This window comes from Cryptotermes secundus, unplaced genomic scaffold (genome assembly GCF_002891405.2).
Source record: "Cryptotermes secundus unplaced genomic scaffold, Csec_1.0 scaffold20, whole genome shotgun sequence".
NCBI classification, from domain to species: Eukaryota; Metazoa; Arthropoda; class Insecta; order Blattodea; family Kalotermitidae; genus Cryptotermes; species Cryptotermes secundus.
Window position 1 is genome coordinate 642,070 of NW_019744406.1, and position 16,153 is coordinate 658,222.

Genomic DNA, 16,153 nt, shown 5'->3' on the forward strand with positions numbered 1-16,153 from the left:
TGAAGTGACGTAGAGTAGCTGGTTTGTGAGTGAGGGAACTCAGTTGTCAGCAGATCAGTGGAGTGAAGTGACGTAGAGTAGCTGGCTTGAGTGAGGGAGCTCAGTTGTCAGCAAATCAGTGGTGTGAAGTGACGTAGAGTAGCTGGTTTGTGAGTGAGGGAACTCAGTTGTCAGCAGATCAGTGGAGTGAAGTGACGTAGAGTAGCTGGTTTGTGAGTGAGGGAGCTCAGTTGTCAGCAGATCAGTGTAGTGAAGTGACGTAGAGTAGATGGTTTGTGAGTGAGGGAGCTCAGTTGTCAGCAGATCAGTGGAGTGAAGTGACGTAGAGTAGCTGGTTTGTGAGTGAGGGAGCTCAGTTGTCAGCAGATCAGTGGAGTGAAGTGACGTAGAGTAGCTGGTTTGTGAGTGAGGGAGCTCAGTTGTCAGCAGATCAGTGGAGTGAAGTGACGTAGAGTAGCTGGTTTGTGAGTGAGGGAGCTCAGTTGTCAGCAGATCAGTGGAGTGAAGTGACGTAGAGTAGCTGGTTTGTGAGTGAGGGAGCTCAGTTGTCAGCAGATCAGTGGAGTGAAGTGACGTAGAGTAGCTGGTTTGTGAGTGAGGGAGCTCAGTTGTCAGCAGATCAGTGGAGTGAAGTGACGTAGAGTAGCTGGTTTGTGAGTGAGGGAGCTCAGTTGTCAGCAGATCAGTGGAGTGAAGTGACGTAGAGTAGCTGGTTTGTGAGTGAGGGAGCTCAGTTGTCAGCAGATCAGTGGAGTGAAGTGACGTAGAGTAGCTGGTTTGTGAGTGAGGGAGCTCAGTTGTCAGCAGATCAGTGGAGTGAAGTGACGTAGAGTAGCTGGTTTGTGAGTGAGGGAGCTCAGTTGTCAGCAGATCAGTGGAGTGAAGTGACGTAGAGTAGCTGGTTTGTGAGTGAGGGATCTCAGTTGTCAGTTGAAAGTCTGCCTGTGAAGAGAAAGCTAGTCGGTGCGAAATGACCGCCAACTTGGAAGTAGTCAGTTGACAAGAATTCTGTACTTTCGGCTGTGACAGGAAGACCTGAGCGCGTGAAGCCAAAGAATCTCCTCTGTTAGAAGCCATTGCCAGAAAACATCGCATGCAACAACCTCTTAATGCAATGTGACATGAGACCTAAGAGGAGTCAGAAGAGATGGCAGTTGCTAGGCAACAGTTCAGTAAACACGTCCCCGCAGCAACGAATACACACGCAAAAAATATTGGAATAAACTGACAGAAAGATGATCTCAGAAATCCTCCTTTTGTTTTTTTTCAAAATAATGGAAAGTAGGCTAAAAAATGGATCAATTTTGAATGTAACGGGAACAGATGAAAACTTTGTCAATGACGACTATAGAAACTGGATCCAGGATCTTTCGTTAAGGGTAGACGATTACCTAACCGATTCCTTAGAGCAGGGTCTTCGTTGAGAATCTAATATTGGCCGAGATAATAAAAAATTCCCTTCAATTTTGTGGAACCCGAAGGTTCATTACCGTGTTCACACCAGCTCGCTACTTGTCTCTGTTCCGAGCCAAATGGATCCAGTAGACATCCTCGAGTTCTCCTTCGTAAAGACCATTGAGGAGCTGACAGCAGAACGAAACACGTGACCGGAAGCAGCAGCCGACACGGTTTATCTTCACAGCGAAACACAAATGGCGGGAGGGGGGAGGGGAGACAGGCGGAAGAAACATCTACAGGTGTCACATAATTAATCAATACGAACATGCAGTAATTAAACTTATGCTTTTGAGAGATCGTTGAATGGCAACTTAAGATCTCGATATACGTATGTCACTGCTTTCATTTTATTGAGGAGCATGGACAATGACCGGGATTTCTGGAAATATACCTCTTCGTTCGCTAAACAAAATCATTAATCGACAGATCTCCTTCTCTCTCGATCATACTGCCCCATAACGTGAAACGTAATCGCTTACCGAAACGTCTCTCAAACGTCTGCAGCATAGCCTTCATTCATCAATGGCTCTACAGCCCTTTGCTGGGCACAGACCTATTCTTCAATTTCGTAATATTTTCTTACACAGACGGTACGACTCCTTGGACGGGAGATAAGTCCATCGCAAAGCCGCTACCTACACACAGGACAACACAAACACAGAATAAAAGCACACACAGACATCCATGCCTTGAGTTGGATTTGAATTCATGACAGTGCATGCCTTAGACCGCGCGGCTGCTGTGATCGGGCAGGCTTGCAGACTACAACCGTGGGTTCTATAAAAATACGTAAATACATCCAAGTGACATAATCACATCTTAAGAATAGACTCGTAAAGACTGACTCAAAGCGCTAAGAATTAGCAACCAGACGGAAGAAGAAATGTTGGACAGACAAGAAGACGATGGTAGGATAGCCTATGAGATCGAACAGGCTAATACACTGCTATCCTGAAGAAGACGATGGCTACATAAATCTTACCAACATCGTAACAAAAAGATAGGTAACAGATAGCGGCCTCCATAGTCTAGGGGTAACGTGGGTTCAAACCCGGCGGTGGTCGTGGAATTTTTAAGGGCGGAAAAATTCAGGGAACAAGTCCTCCGGGAGGGACTTTAAGCCGTGGGTCCCGTGTCGTAGCTTTACGGCACGTAAAAGAACCTCATGTCCCTAAGGGACCACTGAGCCAAATTGATCGGACATTTCCCGCCCAACAGTAGTCTCTAACGCCTCTGATAGATGGGGGATGCATCGAGAGATACCGCTGAGCCAGTGGAGGCCGAACTCGCTGGCTTAGTTGGGACTGATGGCACGCACCAGTATCGGTAGGGTATAGAGACTGGTAGAATATTACAGAGGGGACGTACAACAGACCACTGGTCGCGCTGCATGGGGAAACCCACCCCTCCAATAATAATAATAATAATAATAGGTAACAGATCGTTCTAAAATATTGTAAACATAAAATATTATGGAATGACGTCAACAAATCAGTCATAAGGTATTTACAGCGAACTGAACTGAGGAATTGTTTGTCATCGCTCAGTTTAAATCGTTCATTTCCCTCTTCGATCTAAAAAGTGCAGTTCTTAAAACACACAAAATTATAATTTCATGTCTTATATTAGGCACTATGCTGCAAGCCGGAAGGTTGTGGGTTCCATTCGCGATGACGTCCATGGATTTTCAGTTGACCTAATCCTTCCAGTCGCCACATGATCCTAGGGTCGACTCAGCCTCTAACAGAAATGAATATCAGGAATCTTCCTGGGGGGTTAAGGGCGGCGGGCGCTTAAGCCTGACAATCTCACGCCATCTGTGAGCCGATTGTCTACAGAAAATGTGGGAGCCTCGACGTCTCACAAACTTATGAGTGTCCATGAATTGTTACAGGGATAACTTTACTTTTTCTTACCTGCTGTATTACATGAATGTGGAGGTTGGTCTCATTGAGGGAAGGACGTGGGTTTTGAGTGTATGAAGAGAAAATGGCGGTGTAGAAAACCGACATTAACGGCCGTGGGAATCCGTTGCGCTGACCACGCGACACCCTCTATCCGCAAAATTTGGCACTAGCTTCGCCGACAAGTGGAGGTCCCTCGGTCAGTTCGCTTGTGGACTAAAGGCCACGGAGGAAGGCGGAATGTTGACAAGAATATTTGGACCTAATGGGGAGGAAGCAATAAAAATCTGAAGAAAACTGTGAAATGAAAAACTTTATGAGTTGTACTCTGTGCCAAACACAATCCAAATACTGAGAGGGTCATTAAAAATTATTGGGGTTATGAAAGCAAGGAGGGTGCTATGGAAAGCACATATAGCATGCGTGAATAATAATAAAAATGCATATAAAAATTTAGTATGAATACCTAAATCGAAAATAGCACGTAGAATTTGGAGTGTATACATACAAGAATAATATTAAAATGATGGATTCGATGTTCTCACAGCGGTGGTTATGAAGAGTACTATATTCTGGAATATAAAGACAATTAACCCATTCAAAGCCAATCGACGTTTCTGAGGAACATGTTGCCTACATCTGCGGGGTGGAAGCAAGCGACAAGAAGAGCGCGAATACTTTCAAGCTAGTATTTTCCTCGGCTTATTCTTCGACCCTGAAGATGGAGGCAATATCTTGCTCCGAGACGTCGGTTGATTTTAAACTGACTTCACGACGTTATGTCCCAGAAAACAGTAATCTTCAATATTAAAATTTATCTTAAAATATCAGTACGTGAAGTTGTGGGCAAGGTTCAACTGATCCATTATGCAGTTCAGTTGTGTGCCCTTGTGAACATGGCAGTAAGTTCTGGGTTCCTTAAAGGCAGAGAACCTGGCGATCAGCAAAGATTATCAGATCCGCCCAATGTATGAAGTAAATCGTTAGAAGAAGTGTGATTTCAATTTACGTGTTTCTGCTGTCATTTGTAACGTAACGTAGCGTAGGGCCGATCACGCTAAAGGGGAAGTGTAACGGTTCTTACGAGCATACGTGGAAGGAAATGCTCGGTTATCAGTAATCGTGACTAGGGCAAAGTCGGAGGCCGTGGAAAGGGAGTACGGTGCGATTACTTTGCTGATCATGACAAGTTCCACGGGCTAGTTGCCAGGTCGCAGTCACGGGTAGAGTTGGTCTTTGCGTTTCCTTACATAATGTATTCATTAAAATAAATAATGAAAAATCGATATATTTAAGCAATTTTCAAGTAAATTTACATAGCATATTTGTACTTCTCAATGTAATGAAATTTGTTTTCGTCGAAAAGAAAGTATAAGTTATCAGTGGTGATATCTGTTTAACAACAAACTCCTTCGAAATGTCGAAAAATTACGGTAAGTTCGTCTCAGTGAATTCACTACAACACTGGACAGAATATATAGAATTACACTATATTTATAATAACATAATTGTAATCATACAGGAGTCTTGAAATTATCTGTTAATTTCCTGAAATGTTAGTTTCGTCAAAATACCTAACCTCAATAAATTTTAGAAGTTATGGAAAGATAGCTGCGTTTATCAAAACGACGTTAAATTTGACAAAATAATAATATGGACTAAAATCGATGACTTTTATTTATTTTTTGAGAAGGTGAACACGACACTGACGACTCAGTCTCACCTTCCAAGTGCAGCCATCTTGTCTTACGTCATCACCTACTTGCTAACGCACATAGCGACAGAAGAGTAAACCTTATTCTTTTACGTGTAATTATAAAATGACCATCATTCCAACAGCCATGCCTACAATTTTCTACCTGGGTTGCAATCCTAACATCTAAGAACTGTGTCAGTTTTCGGTAAATTATTCTCTTTGTACACCTGTCACAACATCTGTTGTTACCCTATATTCGTTTCTTTATAAAAGGAAAGTAGGGTTATTAGTTCACTATGTTATTTGTGTATGTGTCTCCGTGGATCAGTTGACAGGTGTTCAAGAAATGAACGTTATGCCACTGGAGGTCACTCCAACCTCGTACGCAGCCGCCAAACCTCATATCCGGCTCTAGAACCGTTAGAAACAACATGGCGGGCATATAGATTCGTGAGACGCAAAGGACACACTTTTTTTATTGCTAGTAGGGTGGGACTAAGTCCCTTTTACTTTGTCCATCACAAATCCCACTTAACCAGACCCCGGGATCGAACCCGGGCCGCCGCTGTGGGAAGCCAGCGACTAACCGCTTGAGCTATGGCGCGGCCTAAACGACACTTAATTTGGTTTTTATTTTTGTAGGATATAAAAAAGAAAGAAGCATGTAGATTCTGTGAAACATTCATTTAGCCCTCAGCTTGGCAACCATAAATAATACACCACTGTAAAGGGGAGTCTGGAATTCTGTATGAAATCATAAACAGACCTAGAAATTTTACATTAAACTTTTATAAGCATGGTGACGGAGTAAGTCTTTCAGGTTTAATTTAACAAATTTTTCGTAGACAGTATTTGTACTCAATCGGTAAGTTATTTAAAAAAAGACAATAATAATAACGATAAGAATAATATAAGTACCTAAACATATTACGAGTCTGGATAGTTCAGTTGGTATAGCGACTGGCTATAAGCTGGATGACCTAGGGGTCAGAGTTCGAGTCCCGGCAGGGGCAAGAATTTTTTGTCCTGCATTTCGTCCAGACTGGATCTGGGGCCCACTCAGCTTCCTATCCAATTTCTTTCCCAAGGGTAAAGCGGACGGGGTGTGAAGCTGACCACTCACCTCCAGCTAGTGCCGAGGTCTAGAAAATGTGTATCTATACATCCACTCCCCAATACGCTTTCATGGCGTAGTGCTTAATTAGTTAGGCACAGGGACTACTTTACCTTTTACCTATAACATGTTTAGAAATGTAAGCAAGGACAAACCTGTCCGGAGTAACATCTGAACTTATAACCACCTGCGTACGAATCCAGCACGCTGACATATGAGACACTGCCTTCTGTAAAGGTAAAGGTAAAGCTGTCCCTCTGCTTAACTGTTTAAGCACTGCTCCATAAAGGCGTATGGGGTGTGGATGTATAGATCCACATTTTCTTGACATCGGTATTAGTTGGAGATGAGTGGTCAGCTTCACGCCCCAGCCTCTTTACCCGCAGGAAAGAGCCCTCGGTACCTCTTGGAAAGTAGGCTGGGTGAGCCCCAGAACAAGTCTGAACGACGTGGAAGAGTGAAAATTCTTGCCTCCACCTAAACTCGAACTCCGACCCCTTGGTCTTCTAGCCCGTAACCAATCACTATATCGACTGAGCTATCCGGGCTCCACAGTGCATTCTGTAACATTCTTAATCTACTCAACAGGAACGTGGGTTTTATGAATTCAGCAGGGAGCATCCTGTCAGACTTGGGGTTTCAGCAGAGGTCGGGGTGATAATGTATTCTTATTCAAATGGATTTCAATTTATAAATCTGTAAATGTTCACTTGATGATTTTAGAAACACGGACTAGAACTTGTTTAGAAGAAAACACGCGAATCACAAGAACTGCCGACAGAAGACAGGAAGAATATATGAATGCGCTAGGTATTCAACTGCCACAGAAGACTCCATTGCAGCCCTGTGTGTCACACAACAAACAGAAAATATGAAACAGCTGAAACAACAGCAGGCCGCGGTAGCTTAAGCAGTTAATTCCGCGTGTGAAGGCCGCCTTTACAAAACAACAAATGTTTCTGTAACACTCAAGTACGGGAGGATTTGCAAGGCTCAAATAAATTATCGTCATGGTCGAATTACTAACATTCCTGCTTCATACTTGAGGAGTTATGGGTTCGCATCTCGGCTAGGAGATCGGTGACCATAACTGAGGCCCTACGTGGTTACCCTCAGTTCCTCCCACCAAATGTCGGCATTGTACATTGTACTTAAGGCCATCCCAACACAGATCCACATCCCTTCTCATTTATTCATTAATGATTCTACAAATCATTGACGTCAAAATTTTCAGATCTGCTCTGGGGCCCACCCAGCCTCCTGCTCAATGGATACAGGGTGGATTTCCCTTAAAATAAAGAGACCGGAGTGTGGAGCTGACCATTCACCTCCATCTAGAGCTGAGTTCAAGAATGATGGAGCTATACCTCCACTCCCGCATATGTCTTCATGGCATAGAGCTTAATTAATTAAACATGGGGACAAATTTACCTTTTTTGAGAGATCATTGATGCAGTTTCAAGAATCAGAGATTGTTAAATAAAATGGCTATAGNTATATATCCTAAATATATATATAAATATAAATATATATCCTAAATCACTCTCAAGTCACAAACTTAGAGTAAAGATGGTGACAACAGTTTTGAAGTTAATAATTTTAAGCCTAGAAGCCGGAAGAGGCCTTTAGAAAAAGCCTAACCCATGCTGCTAAGGATCGTTAATCGTTAATGTCGGACACTATACAGTGTGAACTCATGAAAGCCTACTTAAGTAAACTGGCAAGAAGTTGGTCACAGGTCCTCAAGTTGTGACGTGTGGCAGTCGCGACGAATCTTATGTTGCAAGTCAAGTCAATTAATACAGAACCAAGATTTATTTTAAAATTAATCGTGCACAACTATTTGTCTACATGTCTCAAAGCAGGTCGTTAGGGCTACCATCTGTCTTCTCACTAATCCAGGCAGCATAGCCTCTACGGGGTGGCACCCTGTTTCAGGACATCCCCTTCAGGCAGTATATTAGTGCAGTGTATTAGCGGTAGTGTAGTTTGTTGAGGCACTATGCTACAAGCCGGAAAGTCACGGGTTCGATTCTAGATTAAATCATCAAAATTTTAATTAACCTAATCCTTCCAGCCGCACTCTGACCCTGGGGTCGACTCAGCCTCTAACAGAAATGAGTATCAGGAATTAATAAAATAATTTTCCTGGGGAGTAAAGGGCGGCCGGACGCTGTGACGGAAACCGTCACTGGTGTTCTATTGTTAAAATAGTTTTATTTACAATATTACACGTATTAAAGATAAGCAGCGGCACGCACACAGGGAGCCTGCACAGAATAATACCTGAACAGTGCTGAAAGCAAGAAGTAGCCGCTGCAGCACTGTAGACCTAGAGCACTTATCCCTGTGAATTTTAAATTTTAAAGTTGAAAAAAAAAAATTAATTTAAATTGAAGGTTTTAAAAATACCAAAATTCAAAAATCAAATTGAGGTATGTAAATTACAAAGATTTTATACATATCTGACAAATATCAGCAAGGGAATTCTAATATATCGGGACCTGTTAACAACGGAGAATTGAACAATTAAGAAAGCTGGTGTTTTTAAATTTTAAACTACGTGCAGTGTAACAGCTACGTGAGAGAAATACACCTGATGATGGCCATTTACGGCCAAAATATATAGTATAGAAAAAAAGAAGACGAAAAAACTACAATAAATTGTTGCACTTAAGACGGAGTTTGTGTCATACATAGTTTCATTTACATTGTTGCACTACATGTTTTGAATCGTTCTTAGCTTCATTTAACGTGCTATTCCAGAATCTTCCTGAATACACCAAAGAAACCCACTAAAAGCCTTAATCAGTATACTCGGCCCAAGAATTGAAGTCTCAATCACTTGAATATGAAATAAGAGTGCTAGACATTTAATTGCGACCTTCATCACCTAAATTATGAATAACATTCCATGGGGCTGAGTCCTTCTTGAGAAGTTACTAGTTGCTTAGCTGGCCAGTCAATAACCACCATTATAAGGGAACCGAAGTTTCATTAAGACCTTCATAAAAGCCCGCCACTGTTCGCTCTCCTGAGGTTAGGTAATGTAAAGTTGCCCCATGCTTTAACTAGTTGTGCTTTACGCCATGATGGTGTATGGAGGGAGTGGATGTATAACCTGAGACAAGATGAAATCCAGTCCACATCCTCCCATCCTATATTTTTAAGATCCATTTTTAGTTTATTTCATTTTGAAAAAATCAATAGGTTTATGAGATTACCTTGCTGTCTGTGTGTGCCTGTGTGTTCCAATTTCGTTGCTATGCAACAGCTTCGTAAACACGTTCCCATTGCAACGAATGCACATGGTGCGTTTCGTATGAAATACTCGTAGTGAAAGGTGGGTACGCGATTAGTTCTTCCAGGAACTTCTTGTAAAGTTATACTACCATTTATGCCTACGTCTTCTGAACTGTCACTATCTTTCATATTTTCCTACTAAAACTCTGGATTCACCTCTGTTCTCTCCTCTACATGCTACACAATATAACAATAATTATTTTTATAGTTAATTTATTTATCGATCATGAATATTTCGAATAGCACGCGTAGTCTAGCCGTGAGCGATGAAGTTGACGAATTTTCATTGTTAGAAGCCGCTACCTAGCAACGACTAGTGAACACATAACAGATTAAGAAGACGTAGTTTGTGCTCTAGTGATTCATAGAGTGTGCAGAATGTGAGGAGTTTTAACTATTCTAGGCACTAATCATAAACGTTCCATAAATCCAATTATCAATCCAACCTCCGTATTTAGTCACCAATACGTGACAACTGGTGTCAGAAGTGAGATTAGTTTGAATCGTTGGATTAGCGAGTTCTCAAAATGACCCACTGTGGCGGTTCATTAAGGGCGGCTTCAATCAGTTGAGGGAAGAACTCACGCCAACGAAAAAAGATGGAGACCACTCAAGAGAAAATGGAAGTCAAGACAAGAGGCAAAACTAGTAGACCCGGAGGCAAAAACGAAAATGGTGTTGGATGAGCAGTCCAGGATTAAAGAGGCTAACTTTTTATTGACCCCGGAGCTGAAGCTCAAATCAGAAGATCTTTCGCAAGAAGCTGACGCCCAAGTGAAGAAACTCCAATCTGTAGCATCTGCTCAAAGGAACGAGACAGAGCGGCTACTGTTCTAAGTGGCAGTTCTTCTGAAAAGAACGTTTATAGGAAGCTCTATGAGTGCTGTTACTACAGGTAAAAGCTGTCCCTGTAACAGGCTGTGAAGGCCCATTGCGTTGTCAGACGTCGAGGCTCCCACATTTTCTAAACAATCGGCTCACAGATGGCGGTAAGGTTGTCAGACTTACGCACCAGCAGCCCTGTATCCCCCAGGAAGACTCCTGGTACTCATTTCTGTTAGAGGCTGAGTCTACCCCAGGGCCATAGTGCGGCTGGAAGGATTAGGTCAGTTGAAAAAATTTACCTCATCGTTTTTAGCATAATGCCTCAGCCAACTACGCTACCGCGTGCCCCCGCTGTCACTACAGACGAAAGTAAAGATTACAGAATACAATAGTCCGTGGATGAGCTGTGGAAGGCAAGAAACATAGTGCGGGACAATCCACAATGAACCAAGCGCTAGCCAATCAGCGCGGACCACTGCAGCCCCAGCGCCCATTGGTTCGCGCACTGTAACGATAATGTACCTCAGGCAAGATAGTCGCAATTGTAAGTAGGAAGCATTCACTGCTACGCAACGGCTATATAATCATGTATCCGCGGAAACAGATCGGCACAACACGGTAACGGAAACCAGTGATCTCTCTACGGTCAGCCCTAAGCTACATAGCCTGGACTAATACAGAAGCGGAGAATCTTCCATCTTCCGAGGCGTTACTACGTAACGGCTAACGAAGGCACAACAGACTGAAGTTCGTCCGCGTATTCGTTATCATCATCATGATCAGTAATCTGTCAGGCGACAGGTCCACAGTCTCTTCCAAAACAGTTTCTCCACTTAATGCGATCTTCTGTTTTTGGAAAGAGACTATCCAGGAAAAGTGATAATGTGGTAGTTTTTCCATTTGCTTTCCACATCGCAGTACAACAGCCGTTCAAACCACTCTGGTCACGCCTGTTGCTATACGAACTTGAACCATCTCGAGCATCATTTGCTCTGTGCTTCAAGTCGCTGCTGATGACGCTGCTTCCGACATCAGTTTTTGGTGTCTCTCTTCGTCTGATGCCTACCCTTTGACCTGTCCAGCAAGGGAGGCCCTGCCAGTAGCTACGCTACCGCTGGTATAGCTCTCAGGGTCCTTGGCATACTCAAACCCCCTCACCACGATAAGGTGGAGACACCAAGGAGGGGGTATTCGTTATAGCGACAATAAATATTTGCATAGAAGTTTAATTCGCGGTTGCCTCTTCAAGCATCGACTGCCTCACATTAGAAGCAGACACAATCCTCAAGTACATTTACAAGTTCCCAAATAATGCTTATTTATTCATGGAATGTCTTTGTGCACTTCCTAACACCGTTGGTGAAGAGCTTGAAGTACATACTGAGAATCTGTCTGAATATTTCGGTATGATAGAAGACAGCTGTGAGTCAAGGAATGGTGTATCGATTGTGGCGAAGCAGAAATTTCAGGCAGTGATCAAATTTCGGTAACAGAAACGAATCCGAGGAAAATATAAATATCTTAAGATTGATTACACCCAAATTAATAAAAGAAAATATATTTTTCAGCAGTAACGTTTGAGATCTGTTGTGAGTTCGCAGTCAGGACACGTAGTTTATTGTTAGTCATGAGAACGGAAGTAGATGAATCTCCATCGTTAGAAGCCGATACCTAACAACGACTATTGAAGACGTAGCATATTAAGGAGACTTAGTTTATTCTGTAGTGATTTGTACATTGATTATATTATAAATAGGGTTAAAATTATATGTATTTATGAGTCATAACGATGAATAAATTCAATTAACAATCCAACCCCCATGTCTAGTCACTAGTACATGAAAATAATATGCTTAATTCAGCAAAGAGTCTTCAAAATTGAAAGTTAAACCCGATATTCCATTACCAACAGAACAAAACAAATGCTACGACAAACAATCTGATGAAATTTCGTATGAAAAGCCCGATTATAAATCCCCATTTAAACCATTTATCATTTACAGTACTTTAAATTAATGAGTTCATATTTACACTTATAACGGATATTCATAAAACGTACGTAGGTTTTTCAAGCTTGCTATCGAAAAATATACAAAGAAACGCTTATGAAAGTTCGGAAAATATAATCCTGATAACACATATCAAGTGATGGCAGGACTGTTTTGTCACTGTCTATTTTACAACCTAGACAACATTATATTTTTATAATCGAATTCAGCCATTTATATAAAATTGTGCTTAAAAAAATTAGAAATAATAAATTGTTTTGAAAACACATCTCGTCTGTTTTATCTCTGAAATTTCCTGAAGTGCAGATGAACCTGAATGACAAGAGAACCCGACGTTTCAGATGAACCGCACAAGTTCCAACTCCGCACTGGAGCCGCTCGCATGCTGTCACTTGTGGAGTTACCAATAGGAACCTTAACTTCAGATTTCAGTCACCAGGTTTGTGTTACTCAGATTTTGTTTGCTGGACTTCCGGAAACGTTTACCACTTCCGTTAGCTTATATTACCGTCTCATTAATGCTGTAATGCTTACTATACATTAGACATGAGGCGTTCTCGGTGATGGTAATTTAGATATTGATCTTCTGAATTTTGTAGTCTCGTGGGTTGTTACAATCAGTGCGGAGGAAGCTGAAATTTCCATATTGAGCCCTGAAGAAGGAAGCATCAGATTTTTTCGAAACGTTCGTAATCACCTACAAGACTAATCGGGTGTCATAGCTAAATTAAAATCTTATGTTTAGTTTCACTCATTCTGTGTGATATAACAGTCCATTCATATACTTGTTAACTAAGGGCCGCGCCGTAGCTCAAGCGGTTAGTCGCTGGTGCCAACCGCGGCGGCCTGGGTTCGATCCCGGGTCTGGTCAAGTGGGATTTGCGGTGGAGACAGTGGCGGGTTTTTTCCGAGTATTTCTGTTTCCCCTGCCAATCTTCATTCCACCCAATTCTCCATCATCATAATCACCTGGGGCAGGCTACAATAGGCCAATCAGTGGCCGCCGTGCCAAGAGGACCCAGCTGGACTCCACCCCCCACTAAGCGAATTACTTGTTAACTACTTTATATATGACTTTCACAATTTGCACAGTTTTGTCCGAAAAGGCCATACTAAAGGTAAAGTTGTCCCTGTGCTTAAATAATTAAGCACTACACCATGAAGGCGTATAGGGGAGTGGATGAATAGATCCGCATTTTCTTGACCTCGGCAATAGCTAGAGGTGATTGGTCAGTTTCACGCCCCTGCTGCTTTACACCCGGGGAACGAACCTCCGGTACCCATTGGATAGGAGGCTGGTGGGCCCCAGAGCCGGTCTGGACGACGGGGAGAAGAGAAAATTCTTGACTCTTCCAGATGGGTTTGTCTCCTGTGAATATGTATGGCCTTTCGTCAAGTGTGCGCATCACACATATAGCATGTTATTGAAAATTCTTCCTTGTGCACTGTATAAAAGTCCTCTGTCAGTACGGGTTTTGCAAAGCAGATCATGCCTATCTTACGTATCTTATGCTACAACGACAGCTTAGTCATTTGAACGGTAGTAAGTTTGACCATCGCCAAGTTCAAGCCTCTCGTACTTCCATGTGTGGCTTCACCATATTCAATACCGCAGGTACGTTCATTCTCAAGATTTTGTATGACTTCTGCTTGTTTCCTGCACAATTTTATTATGTAATCGTATACATCCGGCAGGTTGAAAGCCGTGTGCAAATCGCGGACCTGTGCGCACCTTAGAAAATTTCCAGTTCTTTTACAGCCTCGGCACGGACCTCATAGAAACGCCGCTTCTAAAAAATTTCCTGTTGCATGGTTATTCGTTAGCGCGAAAATGTGTTAACCGTGCCGTTGTCTAGCAATTTATGTCTTTTCTGATTCTGCTACTACGTCTTTCATCCATGTATACACAAACGATTCGGGAACAAATATAACAACACAAAAAAAATCAAACAGATCCATAACTGTTATTTGAAATATTTCTCGATATAGCGAAAAACCTTTAGTGTGACCCCTCAGCCAAAAGTACCAAATTCTATCCAGACCCATTAAACATTTTCGGAGATGTAGCATGCTGATCAAAGGATGGACCCGATATATTACATATGACTTCAGTTAGTGTCTTTTGTGTAAGGATCTCATAAGATTAATTATACAAACAAGCAGTTACAACGTAATATCGCCATGTAGGAAAGAGCCTTAACTATATCTGGTTCGACTCTGTTTTCCTCATCCTATAACGATCTCCAGTTTTGCATTATTCTGAAAGAGAGGGACAGATGTTTGTGTACGCATGCGTACAAGCATGCATGCGTGCTCATGTTATTTTAGCAAAGTAGTTAACTAACATTATTATAGAGAAGAAATTGTTATCTCAGTCTAAAATAACAGCCAATTCCAGGCTACATTCTCTGACTGCAGATGTACGAGTAACTCCATGGAGCGAATTGCGTTCTTAAGAATCCAATAATCGCTCAACTGCTACGTACATTTTCTGCCTTTTTTTTGGGGGGGGGGTTGTTTTGCGGAATTTTTAATATCACAGACTTCACAGCGTCGAGTGATACGATAGTAGATGAATTAAGAACTGGAAGCAATCTGGAAGGAAACGTTCGTTATCCCGTCATTTGCCTGAAGGGGTTTAGGAAAACCATGAAAACCTCAGTCAGAACATCCGGTGCCCCGATCTCGATGTGAACCGAACATCTCCTGAACACACGTCTGAAAGTGTTTCCTCTAGGTCAACCTTTTCGGCCTCAGCCTTTTACAGGAACCCAAAGGTTTCCTGCCGTCTTCAGAAGGTTCCATAATTGGTACTTGTGTTGAACCTGAAGAGTCTTACCCACCCCACAAAGGAAATTTCCGTAATTTCTATTTTAATATTATAATCTGATTTAAAAAAAGCGTCTCCTAAATAGTGTCGCCACTTCCGTTTTCCAGATAACTTTCCGAATGCTTTTCTCATCTCTTCCATATATGTCACGTGCCTCGCTTTCGCGTAAATGGTTTATGACGGTGTTTTATGGTTTCAAGATTCTTAAATAATTTAAGGGTAGAATAAGGGCTAATTTTAATCCTTGTTAAGGTTATCAATGGCCTATCTTATAAGACGAACAGGGCTGTACTTCAAATCTCAACATGCTAGGTGGGTTTGCCATGCTAGTGGCGGGAAATCAATACCCCCCAAAGTTCTCTATGGTAGCAAAAGGGGGATAGAAGACGGGGGAGTGCAATAGTTACATTGAACCACCACTAGAGAGCTCTCTTGATAGTTCGGAAAAGACGGCCATATTGTAACGGTCCCAGTTGTGATGTCCGCGAGAGAAATTAATGGTTATATAAAAGATCTATTCATCAAGGGGTGCGTGTAATGGAGAAATAGATGTCAGGGGGCAGTAGCTTGATTCAGTCGTCATCTGGTTGTCACGTGGTTCTACTCTAGATATAACAGTACTATTCAAGCTACAGGTTAAGGTTAGTAATTCATTTATTTTATTATATATTTACGGTTTATTTAACAAGGCTGTCAGTAGCTTTGAATATCCTGTGTCGAGTTATAGGATAATTAATGAATAATAAACTCAACAGGATGCGAGAGGAAGTGATCGTGACCTAATTTCTAAATACTACTACGACATTGCCTGGAGAGACTGAGGAAAATTACGAAATAATTCTGTCACTATGGTCGGTCTCTGGGCGTAGATTTGAACCGGGGACCTCAGGAATACTAAGCAGAAGGGTAAAACACTCACCAGTGACGCCCGGTGAGGTTGATGATTACACGCCATTATACTGTCAGTTCTCAGAAGCACCCTATACTTCAATAAAAAATTCTCATTAAATTTTT

General features: G+C 42.0%; 2 protein-coding genes across 8 annotated transcripts in view; one reads left to right on the plus strand and one right to left on the minus strand.

The window, feature by feature from the left end:
- LOC111874632 overlaps positions 1–16,153 on the minus strand; it is a 627,779-nt gene that overhangs the window by 598,241 nt on the left and 13,385 nt on the right. The gene's annotated exons all lie outside the window — the stretch shown is intronic.
- Positions 1–16,153, plus strand: part of LOC111874634 (ras-related protein Rab-3) — a 71,176-nt gene that overhangs the window by 26,951 nt on the left and 28,072 nt on the right. Inside the window, exons 1-2 of one of the 7 annotated variants that reach the window (XM_023870279.2) lie at positions 4,482–4,795; positions 12,616–12,748. The exons of 1 other annotated variant lie outside the window; for it this stretch is intronic. In XM_023870279.2, the coding sequence (XP_023726047.1) occupies positions 12,626–12,748 (123 nt within the window). In that variant the 5' untranslated portion in view covers positions 4,482–4,795; positions 12,616–12,625. Of the gene's footprint in view, positions 1–4,481; positions 4,796–12,615; positions 12,749–15,579; positions 15,781–16,153 lie in introns of those variants that run through there. 5 more of the 7 variants (XM_023870281.2, XM_023870280.2, XM_023870283.2 and 2 more) reach the window with 5 other exon arrangements.